The sequence below is a fragment of the Tachysurus vachellii genome, chromosome 15, assembly GCF_030014155.1.
Source record: "Tachysurus vachellii isolate PV-2020 chromosome 15, HZAU_Pvac_v1, whole genome shotgun sequence".
In the NCBI taxonomy this organism is placed as follows: domain Eukaryota; kingdom Metazoa; phylum Chordata; class Actinopteri; order Siluriformes; family Bagridae; genus Tachysurus; species Tachysurus vachellii.
The window spans coordinates 18,951,447-18,972,366 of NC_083474.1; the positions used below are offsets into that span (position 1 = coordinate 18,951,447).

At 39.1% G+C, this 20,920-nt stretch overlaps 1 protein-coding gene across 3 annotated transcripts in view; it reads left to right on the top strand.

The window, feature by feature from the left end:
- dclk1b (doublecortin-like kinase 1b) overlaps positions 1-20,920 on the top strand; it is a 50,885-nt gene that overhangs the window by 19,704 nt on the left and 10,261 nt on the right. For 2 of the 3 annotated variants that reach the window (XM_060888529.1, XM_060888531.1), the window contains exons 4-10: positions 4,255-4,354; positions 5,800-5,916; positions 13,986-14,080; positions 16,289-16,376; positions 17,576-17,745; positions 19,015-19,134; positions 19,866-20,012. In XM_060888529.1, coding sequence (XP_060744512.1) covers positions 4,255-4,354; positions 5,800-5,916; positions 13,986-14,080; positions 16,289-16,376; positions 17,576-17,745; positions 19,015-19,134; positions 19,866-20,012 — 837 coding nt within the window. Of the gene's footprint in view, positions 1-4,254; positions 4,355-5,799; positions 5,917-12,929; positions 13,132-13,985; positions 14,081-16,288; positions 16,377-17,575; positions 17,746-19,014; positions 19,135-19,865; positions 20,013-20,920 lie in introns of those variants that run through there. The other variant, XM_060888530.1, reaches the window with a different exon arrangement.

Here is a 20,920-nt window from a genome sequence, read left to right on the forward strand (position 1 = left end):
AAGTTTAGCTTATGAGACTCGAGACTAATCTCAAGATCATTTCTCTATTACACTTGTCCTGGATTTATTGGCATATGTACTTGTACTCATGTCAGTTTTAGACATTTGTCTCTCTGAATTTGTCCTTGGATTCATTCATTCATTCTTTCATTCATTTTCTACCGCTTATCCGAACTACCTCGGGTCACGGGGAGCCTGTGTCTATCTCAGGCGTCATCGGGCATCAAGGCAGGATACACCCTGGACGGAGTGCCAACCCATCGCAGGGCACACACACACACTCTCATTCACTCACGCAATCACACACTACGGACAATTTTCCAGAGATGCCAATCAACCTACCATGCATGTCTTTGGACCGGGGGAGGAAACCGGAGTACCCGGAGGAAACCCCGAGGCACGGGGAGAACATGCAAACTCCACACACACAAGGCGGAGGCGGGAATCGAACCCCCAACCCTGGAGGTGTGAGGCGAACGTGCTAACCACTAAGCCACCGTGCCCTCCTTGGATTCAGAGATAATAAAAATAATTTTTTGTAATTTTAAGGCAAATTAAGACAACTAATGTTGGGGAAATTGATTTAAAAAACAACAACAATACAATTACAAGATATTTAGAGTGTCAGAAATCAGACTTTATTGAAAATGCAAGAAAATCGAAAGAAATGTCTGAGGATCAGTTGAATCAGTACAGTTCTGACTGGAATATTTAAACAATTCTAAAAGTCCACTTTTTTTTAATCACACCTCATTTCCTTATTCTATAATTGTGGTGAGAGGCCAATGAACGTACTTTTATTTTTTTTTTCACTTAATTTTGTCTTAATCATACTTTATTATACGCTGATTTGTTCTTTTTTTTAAATATAAAGTATAAACAACAACGTGAGCATCAATAACTTCTTCACGTTGTTGCGTTCAAGGACATTCACAGTCCTTCAGAATTCTGCCACGTATCTCGTTGTTTTTAAACCTAACTGCTAGAAACCTGAACGATCTTTTTTTGGGAGGATCGTTTCTGAACTTTGTTGATCAAAAACATTTGTCAGACAAGCTGGGGTGTCTTCAGGGATAAAATTCAGACCCAAATGCAGGAATTGCTGAAAAAACAAAATCTGTTACACAAAAACACAAAACAAACACAAACCGAGAAACACTGATAAAAAGAAAAGAAAACCGCAACTAGACAAAACAACCAAACAGAGCACATGAAGAAAAAACAAAGATGAGGATTAAAAAGGGAGACAAATGGACACAGGAGGAACAGTAATATTCCAACCGGTAAAAAGTTACCACGGGCCAAATCAGGTTGAATACTGATTATACACGTGTAATCGTTCTTAATCCATCAGATAAATACTCTATATTATCTGAAGTAATGGTTTTGCCTTGAGAACCTTTGACTCTTTGAGTCCTGTTTTCATTTGGACTACCTGCTGGGCTTAAATACAGTACTGGAGTATACGTATTGTCACAACAAGCCTTTAATTGAGCATAAAATGTGCCTTTTATCAGTTAGCATGTGCCGTTATTATCTTTTGTTGAACTGCTCGACTCGAATTGTCTCTCACTTCTAAATCACTTTATATGAAAGGGTCTGAAATATAAAATCTCATGATGGGATGTAGGAACATTATACCTAATATTTTTGGTAGAACATTGTTGAAATTTCCTCAAGTACGTGTACTAATCTGCTAGCTTACAGATGAATCGTTTGAGTCTCTTTGGATCAAATGCAAGTATTTATGCACTTTCTTTCACTCAAGAGCAGCCTATAAAAATTTTATACCATTTTTTACTTATGATCTCCTGGACTTCCAGCTTTAGATAGTTTTGGCATCAATCATCAAGTCTCCTGTATGAGTCAATGCTCCAAAATATGTATCTAAGTAACACGATAAGCCATGGGATGTGCTGCTATGTCCTTGGATTATGTCAATAATACGTTGAAGCATTTCCACTTCCACCAGCAATTTAATTAAAGAAGGAAACATTATACTTTTTATCCATTTATAGTTACCTTTAAGATAATACATTAAAAAAATGCATGTTTTAAAAAATGGCAAAGATACAAGAAAGTCCTCTGTCCTGAAGACATTTGGAAATAGTTTGTAAATTTATAGTACAGTATATTTTATGAACCTGGATTTTATATAAATCACATTATTTTTTAAATTGCATACAATTTGTCACTTGTGGAAAATAAAGCTTTCCTTTATATCCACTAGATGGCGGCATTTTAATATGTAATCTCCCATTTATGCTGGAAGCCCACACCTTGTAGAAGACATGCACACTTCAGAACATAAGCAGAACAATTAATGATGACTGTTTTTATATTAATCTTATTGTCAGTGTGACTGTGTTTAGGGACACATGTGGGTCCTCTGGTACAGTTGGTTGCTGTTTGCACAATTCATTACAATGACCTCATATAACTGCTGCTATTATAATAAGTGGTCGTTCCTGTATTTACACGTGTTCTGTAGAATATACAGTATGTACTCTGGTCGGCGCTGCTTTTGTGTATTATCTTGTAGTGTTTTGTATGGTTTGTTTGCACTGTATTTTGTCTTGCACCAGGTTGCACAGTTGCACTTTATGTGGCTAGGACTTTCTTACTAAGTCCTTAGCTCTGTCTCTGTTTTATGTAGCACCATGATCCTGGAGAAACGTTGTCTCATTTCACTGTGTACTGTGTCAGGTATATATGGTTGAAATGACAATAAAAGCTTCTTGACTTGACTTGATTTGACTTGTCTTGACAGGCGTGATTTGTTGTTCTGCTTGTATTTGGACAGTACAGGTTTTTGTCACAGTATATAGCTGCGTCTGAAATCCTCAGTTTATGTGAAGTGTATTAGAAAGTCCAGGTCCAATGTCTTATGTGCTCGGTTTTTATTCAGATAGAGCTTTGTAGCAGATACTGTACTTTTCGGTCCTGCTCGTTCCGACAGCTAATATTTTTCTCAATATTTACTAAACAAATTAGTAATTTACTTCATCATAAATGACTCTGACTCAGACCACGAAATGAGGTACAATTGATGCCACATCATGGGAACTCCCAGTATGCACCAGTGTTAAACATTTCTATTTTTCCCATAATCCCTATAGTGGATCCCTGTCCTGGTACATACTGTATGTCTCAACTCAACTGGTTTGATAATCTTGACAAAATCCCCATTGTAATTGTGATAGCTCCTTTATCTCTAATAACACGCTTCTCCCTACATGCTGAAGGAAAATGATTGGAATGTTTATAAAAACTTCTTCACTTCAAATATTGTCGTTTATTATTATCCATATACAGCGGGTACGGTGTTCAGTATATTGATGCTACATGATCCTGTACATGTTCAGGTCCATGATGCTCCATAAAACAGAATTAATTACATTGTAGACCAACACAATACTACATAAAGTAGTAAAAATATTTGTCTCGAACCTGTCATAACATTTGCATACATGTTATTTTACTGCACAAAACCTCAGACCTTATCAAAATCCCAGGCTTGGCCTAAAATTATTATTATTATTATTATTATTATTATTATTATTATTATTATTATTATTATTATTATTAAGAAAAAAAAGAGTTTGTATTTCACACACGCTGTAATGTTGCTTTATATTGTCACTATACACTCACCCCATCACTCACACATTATTTCTCAACGCTATTAAGCAAACTAATCGGATCTGCTGCTGATTCATTTTGACGAAGGTCAGCGATGACGTTCACCACAACACACCCGATCGGACTGGTCTCTCTGTATATCAGTGTCCTTATCCAAAATGTACTATTTACTATTCCAGCTCACACATTCGTCTCTGATGGCGTTAATGTCACCATTTCTGCTACGGCGTACTATGGTAACTAAAATCAGACCCAAATGCAGGGATAGAATAACAGCCTGGGCATTTATTAAAAATAACCAAACAACGAACACGTGGAAACACTGGGGAAAAATTAGGTGAATGAAATACAGAATAAACAGAAAATATAGAACCAAAAACAAGCGGGAGAAAAAAGGAGACAAAAGCAGGGGACGAAAGACAAGTACACAAACACACACAAGACAACAGGGACGGTCGTGAAAACATTTCACTGCAAGTCGTACAGTGTATGATTGTGAACGTGACAAATAAAATTTGAATTTGAATAAACAGATGTATAGAAGATTCTATGTGATTGTAGCTGATATATATTAATGATCGTTAGTAATAAAAGTCTCTGTGATGTTTGTAGCTGACGTGTCTGCAGGACTTCTTCGGGGAGGATGACATATTCATTGCATGTGGACCAGAAAAGTTCCGTTACCAGGATGACTTCCTGCTGGATGAGAGCGGTAAGTCTCTGTTCATACAATCACCAACAGAAGGCTGACAGACGCAAGTAAAAAACCTGATAAAGGGCCTGATCAGGGATGCTGTGAGCCACTGACACAGCTTTAATGCATGTGGCATCGAGCCTCAAGATCTCCTCAGCAGTCATGTTCACATTCCTTTAAAAAATATTCCCTCAATTTTTTTTATTGATTGAGGTGAAGAACCCAGTCCAAACCATCACTCTGAAAACCACTCGGGTGTTTAAGTAGGTTGAAATCTGATATTGTCAATGTGAAGCCCATCGCATTTCATCTTCATTTTCACACTTAAGCCCTTTTCGGACGGGATTAGTTTTACGTGGGGACGTGGAGTAATGCAATTTTACCTCAGGACGTCTGTAATATTAATTGGCCAATTCGCACGGGACAAGACATCTCAGTAAAACTAGCAGAAGTGGGAGGGGTAGCTCGCTTTACGCACCACAGTAACCTCCTTGTCGTCATGTGCGTATGACGTTGCTTCCTGTTATTACGTGCGCAAACAGACAACATGGCGCCTCCATGCTTGCAAAACGCGCCAAAAACTACTTTTAAACAGGAAATGACGGAATTTTACCGTACATATTTACAGCGGGTCTATTCGGACGGGATTAGTATTACCTGAGGTAATTTTTCCGGACCTTTTTACAGAAGGTAAAAGTCGCCGTAATCTTTACTGACATTGTCCGTAATGATTACCGAGATGACACATTCGGACGGGACTAAAATCACCGAGAAACTCTGGTAATAATTACTTTACCCCCACGTCTCCACGTAAAACTAATCCCGTCCGAATAGGGCTTTAGTTAAAGACATCTTGTGACCTGTAGATGGGAGAGGAATCATCATGGAAAAATAAGGCCATGCCCATAAGGATGTGGGAAGTCGTGGCCTAACGGTTAGAGAGTTTGACTCCTAACCTTAAGGTTGTGGGTTCGAGTCTCGGGCCGGCCACGACTGAGGTTCCCTTGAGCAAGGCACCGAACCCCACCCCCCAACTGCGTAAATGGCTGCCCACTGCTCCGGGTGTGTGTTCACGGTGTGTGTGTTCACTGCTGTGTGTGTGCACTTTGGATGGGTTAAACGCAGAGAACGAATTCTGAGTATGGGTCACCGTACTTAGCCGTATGTCACGTCACTTTAGGATAGATGGTAGATATATGATTTGCAATGATGCTTCACTCTAAAATTGCAAGTTGTGCCAAATCATGGAAGAACAAAAAACAGAGTTTGGAGGTTTTTTGTTTAAATTGTCACCGCTCAACTTTGTGTACGTGTTTTTTTTTTTTGTTTGTTTTGTTTTTTCAAAAGAGACTCACTTTATGGTTCAGGGTCTTTATGTGTAGTATAGAAACATAAGAAATATAGGACATTGCTTGCCTTAAATGATATCTGCCTCATGTTCTCTCTCTCTCTTCCTCTTTCAGAATGCAGGATGACGAAATCGCAGTCTTACGGGAGGCTCTCGTCTCTGCAGGGTCGCTGTTCTCCTCGCAGTGGAGCTGGCTCATACAGAAGCAAGTCTCCGGTTTCTAACAGCTCAGGTAGGAAACACCAGGTTGCCAGGGCTACGAACTGAAACCAGCCTTTGGAATAAATAAGCTCATTACCAAAAATGAGCTCAGTACTAAAACTCAATCCATCGTCCCAACTGAGGTGTCCAGTCTTATCTAGAAAGGCCATTGTGCAGGTTTTCATTCCAGACCTGCCTTGACCTGATTCCTGGTTAATTAATTGATCTTGGCACTCAGCAGATGCAGATGCTGGTATGGCTCCAGCTTGGTTGGAGTGAAAACCTGCACCCATACCGGCCCTTTCCAGTCTGGAGATACGAGGGATTTCTGAGGATAGCATCACTTAGAGACCAAGGAGATGCTTCAGATTACAATTACCATGATCAGTTTTGTTCTCAGGTTTTTAAATAAGTAGTGGGGAAAAGAAATAAACAAAGAAAACAACTTTTAATTATGATTAAAAAAGAGATGAGAGGCCTATTGACCATCAGATATGGAGCATGAAAATACTCTGAGACCTAGAAACTAGAAGGTCTGGAATTTGTTGGTAGTGGTGCTTGGTGGCTAGTTGCTGTTTGTTGCTGATGGTGGTGGAGGTTTTTTTGGCTGCTAGTTTATTGGTGGTGTAAGTGGTTGTTGGATTCTGGTTGTTGGCTGGTGGCAGTTGTTGACTGATTATTGTTGGTGGCACAGGTGGTTGTTGGTGGTGTTTGTTGGCTGGTGGCTATTTTTGTTAACAGGTGGTTGTTGTTGGCTGGTGTTTTTTTTTTGCTACAGGTTGTTGTTGTGGTGTTTGTTGTTCTCCGGTGGTTATTTTTGGTACAGGTGGTGGTTGGGTGTTGTTTGTTGGCTGGTGGTTATTTTTGGTACAGGTGGTTGTTGGGTCTTTGTTGGCTGGTGGTTATTTTTGGTACAGGTGGTTGTTGGGTGGTGTTTGTTGGCAGGTGTTATTTTTGGTACAGGTGGTTGTTGGGTGGTGTTTGTTGGCTGGTGGTTATTTTTGGTACAGGTGGTTGTTGGGTGGTGTTTGTTGGCTGGTGGTTATTTTTGGTACAGGTGGTTGTTGGGTGGTGTTTGTTGGCTGGTGCTTATTTTTGGTACAGGTGGTTGTTGGGTGTTGTTTGTTGGAGGGTGTTATTTTTGGTACAGATGGTTGTTGGGTGGTGTTTGTTGGCAGGTGTTATTTTTGGTACAGGTGGTTGTTGGGTGGTGTTTGTTGGCTGGTGGTTATTTTTGGTACAGGTGGTGGTTGGGGGGTGTTTGTTGGCTGGTGCTTATTTTTGGTACAGGTGGTGGTTGGGGGGTGTTTGTTGGCTGGTGGTTATTTTTGGTACAGATGGTTGTTGGGTGGTGTTTGTTGGCAGGTGTTATTTTTGGTACAGATGGTTGTTGGGTGGTGTTTGTTGGTGGGTGTTATTTTTGGTACAGGTGGTTGTTGGGTGTTGTTTGTTGGCAGGTGTTATTTTTGGTACAGGTGGTTGTTGGGTGTTGTTTGTTGGCTGGTGGTTATTTTTGGTACAGGTGGTGGTTGGGTGTTGTTTGTTGGTGGGTGTTATTTTTGGTACAGGTGGTGGTTGGGTGTTGTTTGTTGGTGGGTGTTATTTTTGGTACAGGTGGTGGTTGGGGGGTGTTTGTTGGCTGGTGCTTATTTTTGGTACAGGTGGTGGTTGGGGGGTGTTTGTTGGCTGGTGGTTATTTTTGGTACAGATGGTTGTTAGGTGGTGTTTGTTGGCAGGTGTTATTTTTGGTACAGATGGTTGTTGGGTGGTGTTTGTTGGCGGGTGTTATTTTTGGTACAGGTGGTTGTTGGGTGGTGTTTGTTGGCTGGTGGTTATTTTTGGTACAGGTGGTTGTTGGGTATTGTTTGTTGGCGGGTGTTATTTTTGGTACAGGTGGTGGTTGGGTGGTGTTGTTGGCTGGTGGTTATTTTTGGTACAGGTGGTGGTTGGTAGCATTTGTCCATTAGTTGTTTGTGGTAGTTGTTATACAAATTTCAAACCTAGAGTAAAATTATTGGTTTTATTTGATTAGACATTTTGTGTTGCTGGTCCTTTGTGTGTGATCATACATGAATAATGCACAATCTTTGCCAGCAATTAAGTAATTCTAATGAACTTTACTCGTGGTCATGAGGTCTGTCTCTGAGTCACTAGGCAAATGACTGCCAAACTCACTTAACAGCTTTTTTAGATTTAAAGTGCTATACCCCTGTAATGACCCCAGTCTTAATCAGCTTCACCGCTCTTGACAGAATACATGGCAGAGAACTTCTCAGAACACATTACATTTTAAAAGTGGTCAGCAGGGTGACATTAAAATAAATCAGCTCCTGTTCTTATGAGCTTCATTTTGTAACATTCAGCAGTAGAAGGACTTTTATAGCCCAGGACTAAATCTTTTTATTAGATTATACAGTAGACAGCAACTCCCAACACATTCACTGACCCAGGGGGTGATATTAAAATATATTTGATCTCCTGGTTATTATTCCATTGTGTACTAGAAAAATATGAGTCATCACGTCTGTTGTTGCCCTTTCCACAAAACATCCGGTGCTAGTTAATCTTGCATGGTGCTGCAACCGGAAGAGCAAGAACTTATTTCTTGGCTTGGGGTTCCAGCAGGACCTCCAGGTTATGAGTCTGTCTTTCAAAAAAGCTGCAACTAATCACTCGCTCCGAATCCCTAATGACAAGCCTGGAGAACAAACACACTGCAGTAAGCCTCGTTCTCGGAAGTCCAGCCGAGTTCTGTGAAGAGGTGTTGTGACTGCTGATGAGGACATGTGGTGATCTGATTTGGGCCATTATCAGTGTAGACAAAGTGTGTGTGTGTGTGTGTGTGTGTGTGTGGCATTCTGGCTGAGTCAGAAAATAGGAAGAAGTGGCAAACACTAGGCAAACAGATTAATAGTAACTATTATTCAACACACACACACACACACACACACACACCCAAGACTAATGTATGATTCATTGTTTATCTGTTGTTTATGTACCTGTACATTATTACAGCAGGAACAAAATGATGAATCAAATTGATCTGATCACCAAAAACACAACAAAACCAAAAACACAAAAACAAACCAGAAAACGAAACAAAAAAAAAAATGAATGGAGATCTTTGTGGCTTTTTCCAGTGCAAGAATTTTAGTTGGAGTATCTCTTTCAGAACTTGAAGATCTTTTGGGATTTTCACTGACAGTTCAACACAGTTTATACAAAATGGTATGAAAAACAAAAATCGGCAGTTTTTCCATGATGAGCACACGAGTTCAGAAGAAAATATCCAGACTGGAGCCAAAAGACAGGAAGGCTACAGTATTAAAGCTAAATGAATCACTCTTTACAAGCATTGTGAAAAGAAAAGCAGCTCAGAACACATCAAGTCGAGTCTTTATGATTTCAGCAGCAGTTCTTTTGCTTTTGTACATAATGTGACATGATGCATTGTTGAACCTGCTTGTGATTGTATTTAGCAGCGTGCTTGGGAGTATCACAGTCTTGTGAGATGTGAGAGCTCTAGAAATCTGTCAGTGGAGTTCTGTAAGCTCATTCTATGGTTGACCAGAAAGAACCAATCAGATGTAATGTCTTGTGTTAGATTTGGCATATTTCGTCAGATCAGTATCAGATATCAACTTCAAACATAGGGGCTTTTTACACCTGGTCACTTGATGTGTTTTCTGTGATCTGATAGCTATCCGATGGTAAAAAGACCAGGTCTAAATGCCCTCCGAAACGTTTTCGAGACCGATATAAATCCGATGGTTCAAACCACTTCAGGAGGTGGTCTGGGACGCGTTACAGATGAAACTGGACAGGTGTAAATGAATGTGGTTGTTCAAGCCACATACGTCAGCGCTATACTCCTCCCAAACGGAAGTACGTCACTCGCAGGTGACTCACGAGTCGTGCATCGCGCCAGAAACAAATATGTTTTCACATCAGTTCTGGCTTTGATCTTTCACCCAGGTGTCTCGTTTGGTCTTAAAATGCACTGCTGCCGCCAGCGAAAATGCAGCAAACAGTAAATGCTGTTTTTTGTAGCAACCGCATACACCAAAGCGTGTTCCATTTCAATTACCCAGAAATGAGGTAAAAGATATTAGCATTTTTGGGCGGGAGTAGAAAGATCGGATCGATATCCGATTCGCCAAGATGCATTTATGTGGCTTAATGTAAATGGAACAGTTTTAACAAATCAGATAGCTATCAGATCAGAGAAAACACATGAAGTGACCAGGTATAAATATGCCCATAGAGATTTACTAAACATCATCAAAAGCCTGGCCAAACCTTTGGATATGAGTCATTATATCCATCAACTGATTCCAGGTCAAGTAAACACATACAGGAATTATGGCTTAGCGTCTCTCTCTCTCTCTCTCTCTCTCTCTCTCTCTCTTTCTCTCTCTGGAGTGGGGCCTTTGTAATCCTTGTGGTGTTGTGTGGGTGTTTTGAATGCACCACATTTGCAGCAGCAGACTCTTTTTACAGCTCCGCTCTCAGATGGCTGATGTGGTTTGGAAACTGAAATCTACTGCAGCGTGCAGCCCTTGAGAGAATAAGACTGGAGTTCAGATATTTTTCCTCTTACTTTTCATATCAAATCACTCAGTTCTTTGGAAATCAAGTGCAAGCAGCTTACACTATGTGCTCACATGCCAAATAGTACTGTTAAGGATAAATATGGATTTCAGATGTGTTAATGTAATGATAGTGTAATAGAAAAACCTTCCACCAATTTAGAGTAGATTCTTAAACCACTGTATGGCAAAATCCCCACTCACTCAATCATTCATCTTCTACCGCTTATCCGAACTACCTCGGGTCACGGGGAGCCTGTGCCTATCTCAGGCGTCATCGGCATCAAGGCAGGATACACCCTGGATGGAGTGCCAACCCATCACAGGACACACACACTCTCATTCACTCACGCAATCACACACTACGGACAATTTTCCAGAGATGCCAATCAACCTACCATGCATGTCTTTGGACCGGGGGAGGAAACCGGAGTACCCGGAGGAAACCCCCGAGGCACGGGGAGAACATGCAAACTCCACACACACAAGGCGGAGGTGGGAATCGAACCCCCAACCCTGGAGGTCTAAGCCACCGTGCCCCCTTGGGAAAATCCCGAATGTCCCAAATGATTCCGTAAGCATTAAACCCAAGTGACCAGAGATTTTTGCGGCATGCACCGATTAGGGGAATAAAGATCATTTGGCTAGCATCATCTCTCTTAGCCTGAATCTGGCATCTGAAGTTTGTTTTATTGGATTCACAAGGCAAATATTGTTAGAAGAAGAAGAAGAAGAAGAAGAAGAAGAAGAAGAAGAAGAAGAAGAAGAAAAAAAAGTGTATAATTTAATAGCTGAGGGTTTGGAGATGTGAGGATTGAATGCTGATCTCCGCAGTAGTTCAGATCACCTGCATACAGCAGGTCAGACACATGCAGGATGGAGTGAAAGCACTGCTTTATTAACAGGATAAAGACTAACAAAACTTCCATCAAACAAAAGTAACAACAGAATCAAAACATGACTACAACTTAAAGGACGAAACACAATGGCGTTCGATCTCATGGCTCGAACACAACAATGAATGACCAGAACAGTGATAACAGGACAGGCATATGTAGTGCAGTACATCAAGGTAAATAAGAAACAAGTGAGAAGGCAGAAAAACAGGACAACATGGGAACAATAAAATCAGGTGATTACTGTATGAAACACTTGCGAGCACCTCTGGTGGTCTAGTCCAGTAGTTCCTAACAAGAAGAAGAAGAAGAAGAAGAAGAAGGTTAAGATGTTTATAGCTATGAGTTTAACTGTTGTGCATACTGGTGAACTAAATATCAAACATTTGCTTTACATATTTACGTTTTAAGGATATACAGTATACAGTGGCCTCAATATCTCCATGGTTGGAGATTTTACTCCCGCCTCCGCCATGTGTGTGTGTGTGAGAGAGAGTGTGTGTTGTTTTTATGTTTTCCCTATGCCTCTGGGTTCTCCAGTTTCCTCCCCATTCCAAAGACATGCGTTGTAGCATCTCTAAATTATCTGTAGTGTGTGTGTCCTGCAATAGGCGTTCTGTCCAGGGTGTACCGTGCCTTGTGCTCCAGGTCTCCTGGAATAGGCTCCAGGTTCCCAGTTACTAAAAGGGATAAGTTGTGTAGAGGATAAATGGATGGATGGATGGATGGATGGATGAGTGGATGGAGGATATTCAGCATATTTAAAGGTTTGTGGACAAATCATATTCATTAGCTTAACCCACTGGGCAAATAAAAGCGAATTGTGAATTTGTATAACCCTGTGTGTTTCCTCAGGGTTCTCCAGTTTTCTCCTGCCTCCAAAAACATGGCAGAGGTTTTAACTAGTTTAGATAACTTACCCCTAGTTGTGAATGTGTTCTAGTGCCCTGTGATGGAGCGACATCCAGGCTTCCGCAGCTAATGATAAAATGTTTTTAGAAAAGGATTGAGTGTTGGTTTGGATATGTAGTAGCAAATGAACAGCGCTTGGTTAAAAGTTAGCATAACTGCTTGTTTACACACACACACACACACACACTACAATCACACTTTGTTCTGGAGAAATACACTAATCATAGTGTGTTTTTTAACCTGAAAATAACTTGATGTCTTGCTCACGCATCTATACTCCTGCTGAAAAATGCTGAAATAGAACAGCAAGATGATTCACTGTGGGCAGATAAACAATCTCAATGATTTTAGCTTGTGTGACTCTCTTTGTGTGTGTGTGTGTGATTCAATTTGATTTGTTTTGCTCCCTAGTTTAGACATGGAATTATAAAAGAAAAGCCTTTTTTTCGCAGTCAGGGCTGACTCATAGATCTTCTGTGCCTTCAGATGCAGTTTCACTTTGCAGCATTTTAAAGTTTCTAAAATCCAATTCAGGATTTCTCATCACCTACAATTCAATTAACTTTGCACTGTAATAAAAAAAGATTACATCTGCCAAATTGATGCTAGTTATCTCATGATGACATCATGTCTACCGTTAATAAGCCTTTATTCGGCAGCTCCTCCTCCTGCTCGTACGTCAGGCTCACGCAGGAGGAGAGGAGGAGGAGTGTGCGGTCATTCAGCGGATCGACTCATTCACAGAAATCTAACACACACAAGCACATGCACGTGTGCACACACACTCGGAGATCATGAGCTCAGCAGCTATAATACTCTGCTCCAGCGACTCGCTGCACTGTGGATCTGGTAAGATTATATCATATCGTCTTACCTAAAAGGGGAAAATTATTGGTTCAAAATTCAGCTGTTTTAGGATTTTCCTCTATTTAATTAGAGCTTATGGATTGTCTTGTTGTTTTAAAGAATTTATACTATGAATATAACCTGACTTTATTAACATGCTGCTTATTTTATATGCACGTTAACAATTCCCTGATGTTTGCTATCTTGCCCTCATGTGTGTTATGATAACGGTTATATAACATTTCAGTTGGCTTACTGTTTCCATCACATATTCTCACTATGAGCTAAACTATACTGACATGTTAAGAAAACCTTTTGTGAGACACATCAGCCTTCTGTTTTGTTGTTACAGGAACAGCTACAACCCAAATACAAATGTCTTATTCGATTTATAACACCGCAGTTTGGCCATTTGTTAATTAAGGAACATGTTTGATGTTGCATCCGCAAAACAAATTTTTATTGTAAATACTTATGTTAAAACAGTCGCTGTCTCAGGAGATGCTGTCCAAAAAAAAAAAAAGTGACTCATCATCTTACCAAGAAACTGCAGATAACTTCATTCCAAATTGGAAAACTCAATACCAGTTTTATTTTACGAGACAGCAAAAAAAAAATTGTCCTGACAGAAAACTTCAATAACGATATCAACAATTCTAGAAATTTTCAACAATTTTTTTTTTAAAAAACGTTACGACACTACAGCCAGCACTACTATCAGTATCACTATATAGACAAAATTAATAACTCGGGTAGATTAGAGTCAGATTAGAGTAATCAGGAGTGCTGCGTTATAAAGTGAAATTAAATAATGTCATGTCATGACATGTCTGAGTGAATGAATCTTCTGTCCTCAGCTAATGGAACAGCAGGCAGTCAACTGTCTACGCCTCGCTCAGGCAAGTCCCCGAGTCCGTCTCCCACCAGTCCGGCCAGCCTCAGGAGACGGCGGGTAAGAGACGATTGTTTAAAAGATAGATATATAGATATAGACTGATAGATCTGTTGTGCTTGTGGTCAAAAACTAACCAGGAAAATTAAAGGGTTGTAATGATTAGCTGAGTTGGTGTACAGTACATGTGCTTTCAGAGATGAAGAGATGTTAGGATTTAGCCGGTCTGATGACTTCATTCACATATAAACCCCCTGAGATCCATCGCAGACCTACGGGCTATTTAGCTTTTCTGTTGAAAACATGATATGGACTTGACTTGATGCTATTCTTACTAAAGGTTACAGTATAGACAGAAGTCCAGTCAGCTGTACTGGTAGAAATGACTTTAATTAGATGAATGAATTCAACAAAAACAGGGTGATATATTGCATACTAGTAATAAGTAGTAAAAGAAATGAATAGTATTACACAGTTTTCCTATCTGAGTGACTAAGTAAAGAAGTGAGAAGTAAGAAGTTAGAACTGAAATGTTTGAATAAGTCAAACGAAGCTAAATTATTTTTTTCACCAGGTTTAAACCAGCTGATTTTCTTCCTACACGCATTCATATGGTGATCACACGTATAGTAACGAACATCCTGTCCTACTTTTTTATTCTATATTTTTCATATTGTCTAAATAATGCGTCAATTATTAAAAAAAAAAAAAAACTCAGATTTTTATTTACTTATTTAATTCATTTTTTATTTCTTTCATTTTGTATTATGTCTCTTCTGATCATATACATTCCTTTAAAGTGTCTATCAATATTCTAGCATTCACATTGCCCCCCAAAATATTACTTACAAGATAAAAAAAGGCACTCACATATACAGGAAGCCATGTTATTTCACACCTTTAACATTTTTCATGAAGTTCTTTGTTTCCATTCCTACTTAAAAAAAAAACATGCAGGCGTATCTGATGCTTGTATTGCGTTATTCTTTTATTAACTCCACGTACGTATATTATACATTTACAGAACAATTTAATGTACACACATAACATAACATGTATTAAACAGCTATTTGGTATTAAAGCTGCTGTGTTGGTTTAAGCAGCAGCAGAAAGTGAGAAAGCACTGGCATGGTGTGAGTGCAGGAAGCTGTACTGAACTTCACTTTACCGTACCTGCTTCGCAGATGTTATTCTTAGCACGTTTTGGACAGAGCGTTTCTATGGAAACTGCTGTTTTTATTCCTACAGCGTTTCTGTCCTGTACCTTATGCACAGCAGCAGGAAGTGTAAGGAACTCCACAGTGTTAGTGTTTCAGGTCTTATGGTCATTTTACTGTTGCCTACAGGGTAACCGGGCTGCTGTACTTGAACCTCACATTCTGGTCAGTCTTTATTCGAGGGTTGTGTTTTTAAGGCTGTGGAACACCCATATTAACACTTTGGCTCTTTTCCAAGACGACACAAAATGAGTTTCCTCCTGTTTTCATTGTGTTCATGTTCGGTATTGAACGTCTTTGTCATGTCTCACTTCACAGTGGTGGTTAATATGAAGCTCATATTAAAGTTGACACTCAGGGTTGTAAGAATTTGTAGTTTTTCACGAGTATTTATGTTTCTGTCTAGCTTACTAGGAGAAATATATTCCTATATAAAACTTTTTTCAATCAAATGTTTGTATCTTCAAAGTAAATGCTGATATCAAACCCATTTCTTCTCTCTGAGCATTTTTTCCCCAAGTCCTGGTTTATAACATTCTAAAATCTGAAGGTGTTTGTCTTTTAATCACTAAAATTCAGTGTAAGGTTATCAACAGAGGGACAAACACACGTCTCACACTGAAAGCCAACAGAGTCCTGACTCATTATAGATCAGACTCACAGACAGAACATTGTTTGTTTATTTATACTCATTGAAAATGTCCCAGAAGTCCATTTCTATTCCGGTGGCTGATTGAACCCATGTACTCTGGTAAAAAGGGTAAATCAACTAACCCAACCTAAACATCTTTAAATCATTTGAAATATTAAATAAATATTTTTGGGAATTGGTGATATATGTTGAAGAAATTTTTTAAGATTTTTTAAATTGAACAAATCCCAGACCAAGTAACAGAAAATGGCGTAAATCTACAACTGCGTACTGTTTATAGTTTGTTATGCACATAAAGCAAATGTGTTATGTGATTCAGCTGTTTGTATTTCACTCCATTACTCTCTAAATCATTAGAAAATACTGTATGTACCCACTCCCTCACTCTGTGTTTGTCAGAGCTCACAACACAGCGGCTCGTCTCTCTCTCTGGCTTCTACTAAAGTGTGCAGTTCCATGGATGAAGGTGACGGTCCTGCTAGTGAAGGTAATAGCTTAAGTTAACAACTTCTAAAAGTCTGTGATTCAGCTTTGAGACCAAGTCTAATCCTTTAGGACATTTGGCAGACACACTTATCCAGAGCGACATGTATTTTATACAACTGAGTAACTGAGTATTAAGAGCCTTGCTCAGGGGCCCAGCAATGGTAGCTTGATGGAACTGGGATTCAAGCTCACAACATTCCTATTGGTAGTTCAACACCTTAATCACTAGGCTTCCACATTCAACATTAACCATTATGTGACTGGCAAATCATTTAAAATGTAAAGCATACCAATTCACTACTAAAGTGAAACAGAGGTTTATAAGAGATTAGCTCGTAGCACGTTCACTAAGAAAAGTCAACATTCTAACGTTTATTATTTGTTCCAAAGCTTTTCAGCACTGTCTTAAAATAATGCAGTTAGCACAAGTTTCTTTAATAAGCTTAATTTTACTAAAAAAAAACGTAACATTCACCTCAGTAGGGCTTAAAGATGTGGTAACAAAATTCTTGTATAATCAAGAAAATAGAATTGAATTAGCATTGCATTAAGGCTAACCTAACTGAATTTACAGCATTAATTAATTAGGACATTCATGATAACATTAATAAATCATAACTAAGCGTAATCATGACCACCGATATGAAAAGATTCACACATAGTTATACAGGTTTAGATTGATCTATGACAAAATACAGGCACTGTAGACAAATTAGTCATGGTAGTTCTTTGTTGCCATGGAGGTGTTTGCTATCTTTAATTAAAATGAGTTAGGATTTATTAGTTATTAGCAGTTTTTCATGAATTAATGCTGAAGTACAACATCTACATGATACCATCAGAATTATTTAGAAGTGTTTTGGTTGTACAGTATTGGACACTGGATACATATGAAGTTTGCAAAAATGATATACCGCATACTAGAAAACGTCAACATGCCTTTGGTTTTTGGGTGGTCAGAAAAAAACAACTCTTTTGTATATAAAGATAAATAAAATGCATATAATAAGAAGCTAATTTTTGCAATGATTCTCCAAAACAACCTCATATCTACACAATATTTAAAGGGTTACAAAATATTTAAACAATAATTTGGTATTATGACACCCAGTTGCCAAAGGGTGTACAAACTTTTGCAGTCGTGTATACTCTAATGCTCATCCATAAGCTGGTCCATGATTGAAATGTGATGTGTTGTAGCTGAAGTGGTGGAGGAAGGCCCTCAGGTTCCTGCCTCTATAACTGAGAGATACAAGGTGGGGAGGATGATTGGAGACGGAAACTTTGCGGTGGTGAGAGAGTGCGTGGAGAGATCCACGGGCCGAGAGTACGCGCTCAAAATCATCAACAAGGGCAAATGCAGAGGCAAGGTGAGAGACGGAGACTGGAACATCAAATCATCAGAATGATTCCTCGCTCTTAAAGGTGTTCTAAGGATACTACGGCTCTCAAAGCGTGGTCCATCATCCCAGCCATCATATCTATTACTGATCCATTATTATTTATTCAGCCTGTACGATTAGTCACTTAAACCAGTTAATTACCTTATTACTGATCTGAGCGTGAATCTAATTTGAATAAATAAAATGGGATCTTTGAGTGGACTGGTCAGGATTTTTATAATCGAGGCAAGATGAATGTCACGATTCGTTCATGATTTGATTCGATTCGGTTCATAACACTGACCAGTGGTTCCGATTCTCAAAATTTTTTGATCAAAATTTAATGAAGGAAAATGTATTTATTTACGTATTTATTTATTTATTTATTTATTAGCAATGCAAAGCGATTCTTGTCTGTATTTTTGTCTTTATAAAATTACATTTATTTGCATTAAATGAGGGGCACGGTGGCTTAGTGGTTAGCACGTTCGCCTCACACCTCCAGGGTTGGGGGTTCGATTCCTCCGTGTACTCCGGTTTCCTCCCCCGGTCCAAAGACATGCATGGTAGGTTGATTGGCATCTCTGGAAAATTGTCCCTAGTGTGTGAGTGCGTGAGTGAATGAGAGTGTGTGTGTGTGCCCTGCGATGGGTTGGCACTCCGTCCTGGGTGTATCCTGCCTTGATGTCCGATGACGCCTGAGATAGGCACAGGCTCCCCGTGACCCGAGGTAGTTCGGATAAGCGGTAGAAAATGAATGAATGAATGAATGAATGCATTAAATGAAAAGACTTCTAATAAGGATTTATTTCAATGAATAACTTTCTTTAAAAAATAATACAAAGTCTCCCTAAAATGTATCTGTCTCCGAAATAATGTTGAATTGAAACATAATTATTTTTGTAGCAGAATCTCTGGCATTTTAGAAGAAATAGAGCTCCAGTGTCGGGTAAACTGTCCGGCTTCAGCAGCCTCTTTCTTTCTCTCTGTAGGTTGCTGAGCAAGAGCTCTATTTACCCTTATAACATACTTTAGTTCACACACACTATACAGCGGATATTAAAACCAACAAACTGGCACCCCAGGTTTTCAAGCGGTGCAATTGCATTAGATGCAAAATAATTAATAGTATGCTGATCTTTATGATATGAATCGCACCTGAATCACATTTGTTTGTGTCACAATTAGTTGTTACACCCCTTCAAGGCAGTATGATGATTGCTAACAGTCATTGATGGATGTTGTGTATGTGCACAGGAACATATGATCCAGAATGAGGTGTCTATTCTGAGGAGGGTGAAACACCCCAACATAGTCCTGCTGATCGAGGAGATGGACACCTACAGTGAACTCTACCTGGTCATGGAGCTGGTCAAGGTAACAAATTACATTCCATGAAGTACAATTATACAGAATGCTCATTGAATTTAATCGTGAATTTCATTTATATTCGAAATTTGTTCACTGATGCAAGAAATACTTGAATTAATGTAGTTTTGTCCTGAGTCTGTATGGCATTTATACGGGTTTTATCTATTGTATTCTGCATAATACGGAAGCTCATTTAAACATATTATTTTAAATATATTCATTATAATTATATTTTGCACATATTATAAGTGCAGAATTAAAGTAAATCTAAAAATATTTTAATTATTTGGAATTCACAATGTGATCTAGCATAATCGGGTCATTTTGTGCAGATGCAGCTTGTTATATTGAGTTAATGTTGTTTATGAATCTGATTAATCTCTTCTAGTGTAAGTTAATTACTTTAATAGAACAATATTGAACAATTAGTTTGAAAATGTATTAAAGTTTCATAATAAAAACAACACTGTCCTTCTCCAGACCCTTGTACAAATATAACAGCAAACGTCCCTAATTCATCTTTCTAATTTGCATATCGATGCATATTCATGACGTTGTTACATCTGTTGTAAGGTTAAAGATGTCAACATTTCTAGGCCAGTTGAACAGATATTAGAGAAAACACTTTAATATGATTAGTTTTAGTGAGTTAAAGTGACATATTTGGAGGTCATGTCATACAGACCTCGTTTTTTTTATTTCGTAGATCATTTTCTGATGTTTGTGTGTACCTGTAGGGTGGCGACCTCTTTGATGCGATCACATCCACAAATAAGTATACGGAGCGGGACGCCAGCGGGATGCTGTACAACCTGGCGAGCGCTATCAAGTACCTGCACAGCCTAAACGTAGTGCACAGAGACATCAAACCTGAGAACCTTCTGGTACGCGATTAATCACGATTTAAATACTTTCCATCAATCCATCCATCAATCAACCCATCCATCAATCCACCCATCAATCTAACCTTCAGTCCAACCATCCATGAATCCATTTATCCATCCATCCAACAATCCAACCATCCATCCATCCATCCACCCACCCATCCATCCATCCATCCATCCATCATTCAATTCATCCATCCATCCATCCATCCATCCATCATTCAATTCATCCATCCATCCATCCATCCATCATTCAATTCATCCATACATACATCCATCCATCCATCCATCCATCATTCAATTCATCCATCCATCCCTCCATACATCCATCCATCATTCAATTCATCCATCCATCCATCCATCCATCCATCATTCAATTCATCCATCCATCCATCCATCCATCATTCAATTCATCCATACATCCATCCATCATTCAATTCATCCATCCATCCATCCATCCATCCATCCATACATCATTCAATTCATCCATCCATCCCTCCATACATCCATCCATCATTCAATTCATCCATACATCCATACATCCATCCATACATTCATCCATCATTCAATTCATCCATACATCCATCCATCCATCCATACATCCATCCGAAAACCAGGGCATATTTACTACAAACCTAAAGGGATGTCTCAATGATCCAAAATAATTAGCAAAAACACTGACAATTTGTCTCCCACTGCATCCAGTTGTACAGTAAAGTCATTGTGGTTTGTAAATGATTTGCATTTTATATTCTGGGACTCCACATGAAGGGGCAGTGAAACTACTCTGTAATAACCACCTAATAAGAGAGAACTAATTAGCATAAACCAACAGTCACTTTACATCTAATACTACAGAATTAACAATGCTGTACAACACAACACAACACAACACAACCAGTGAAATG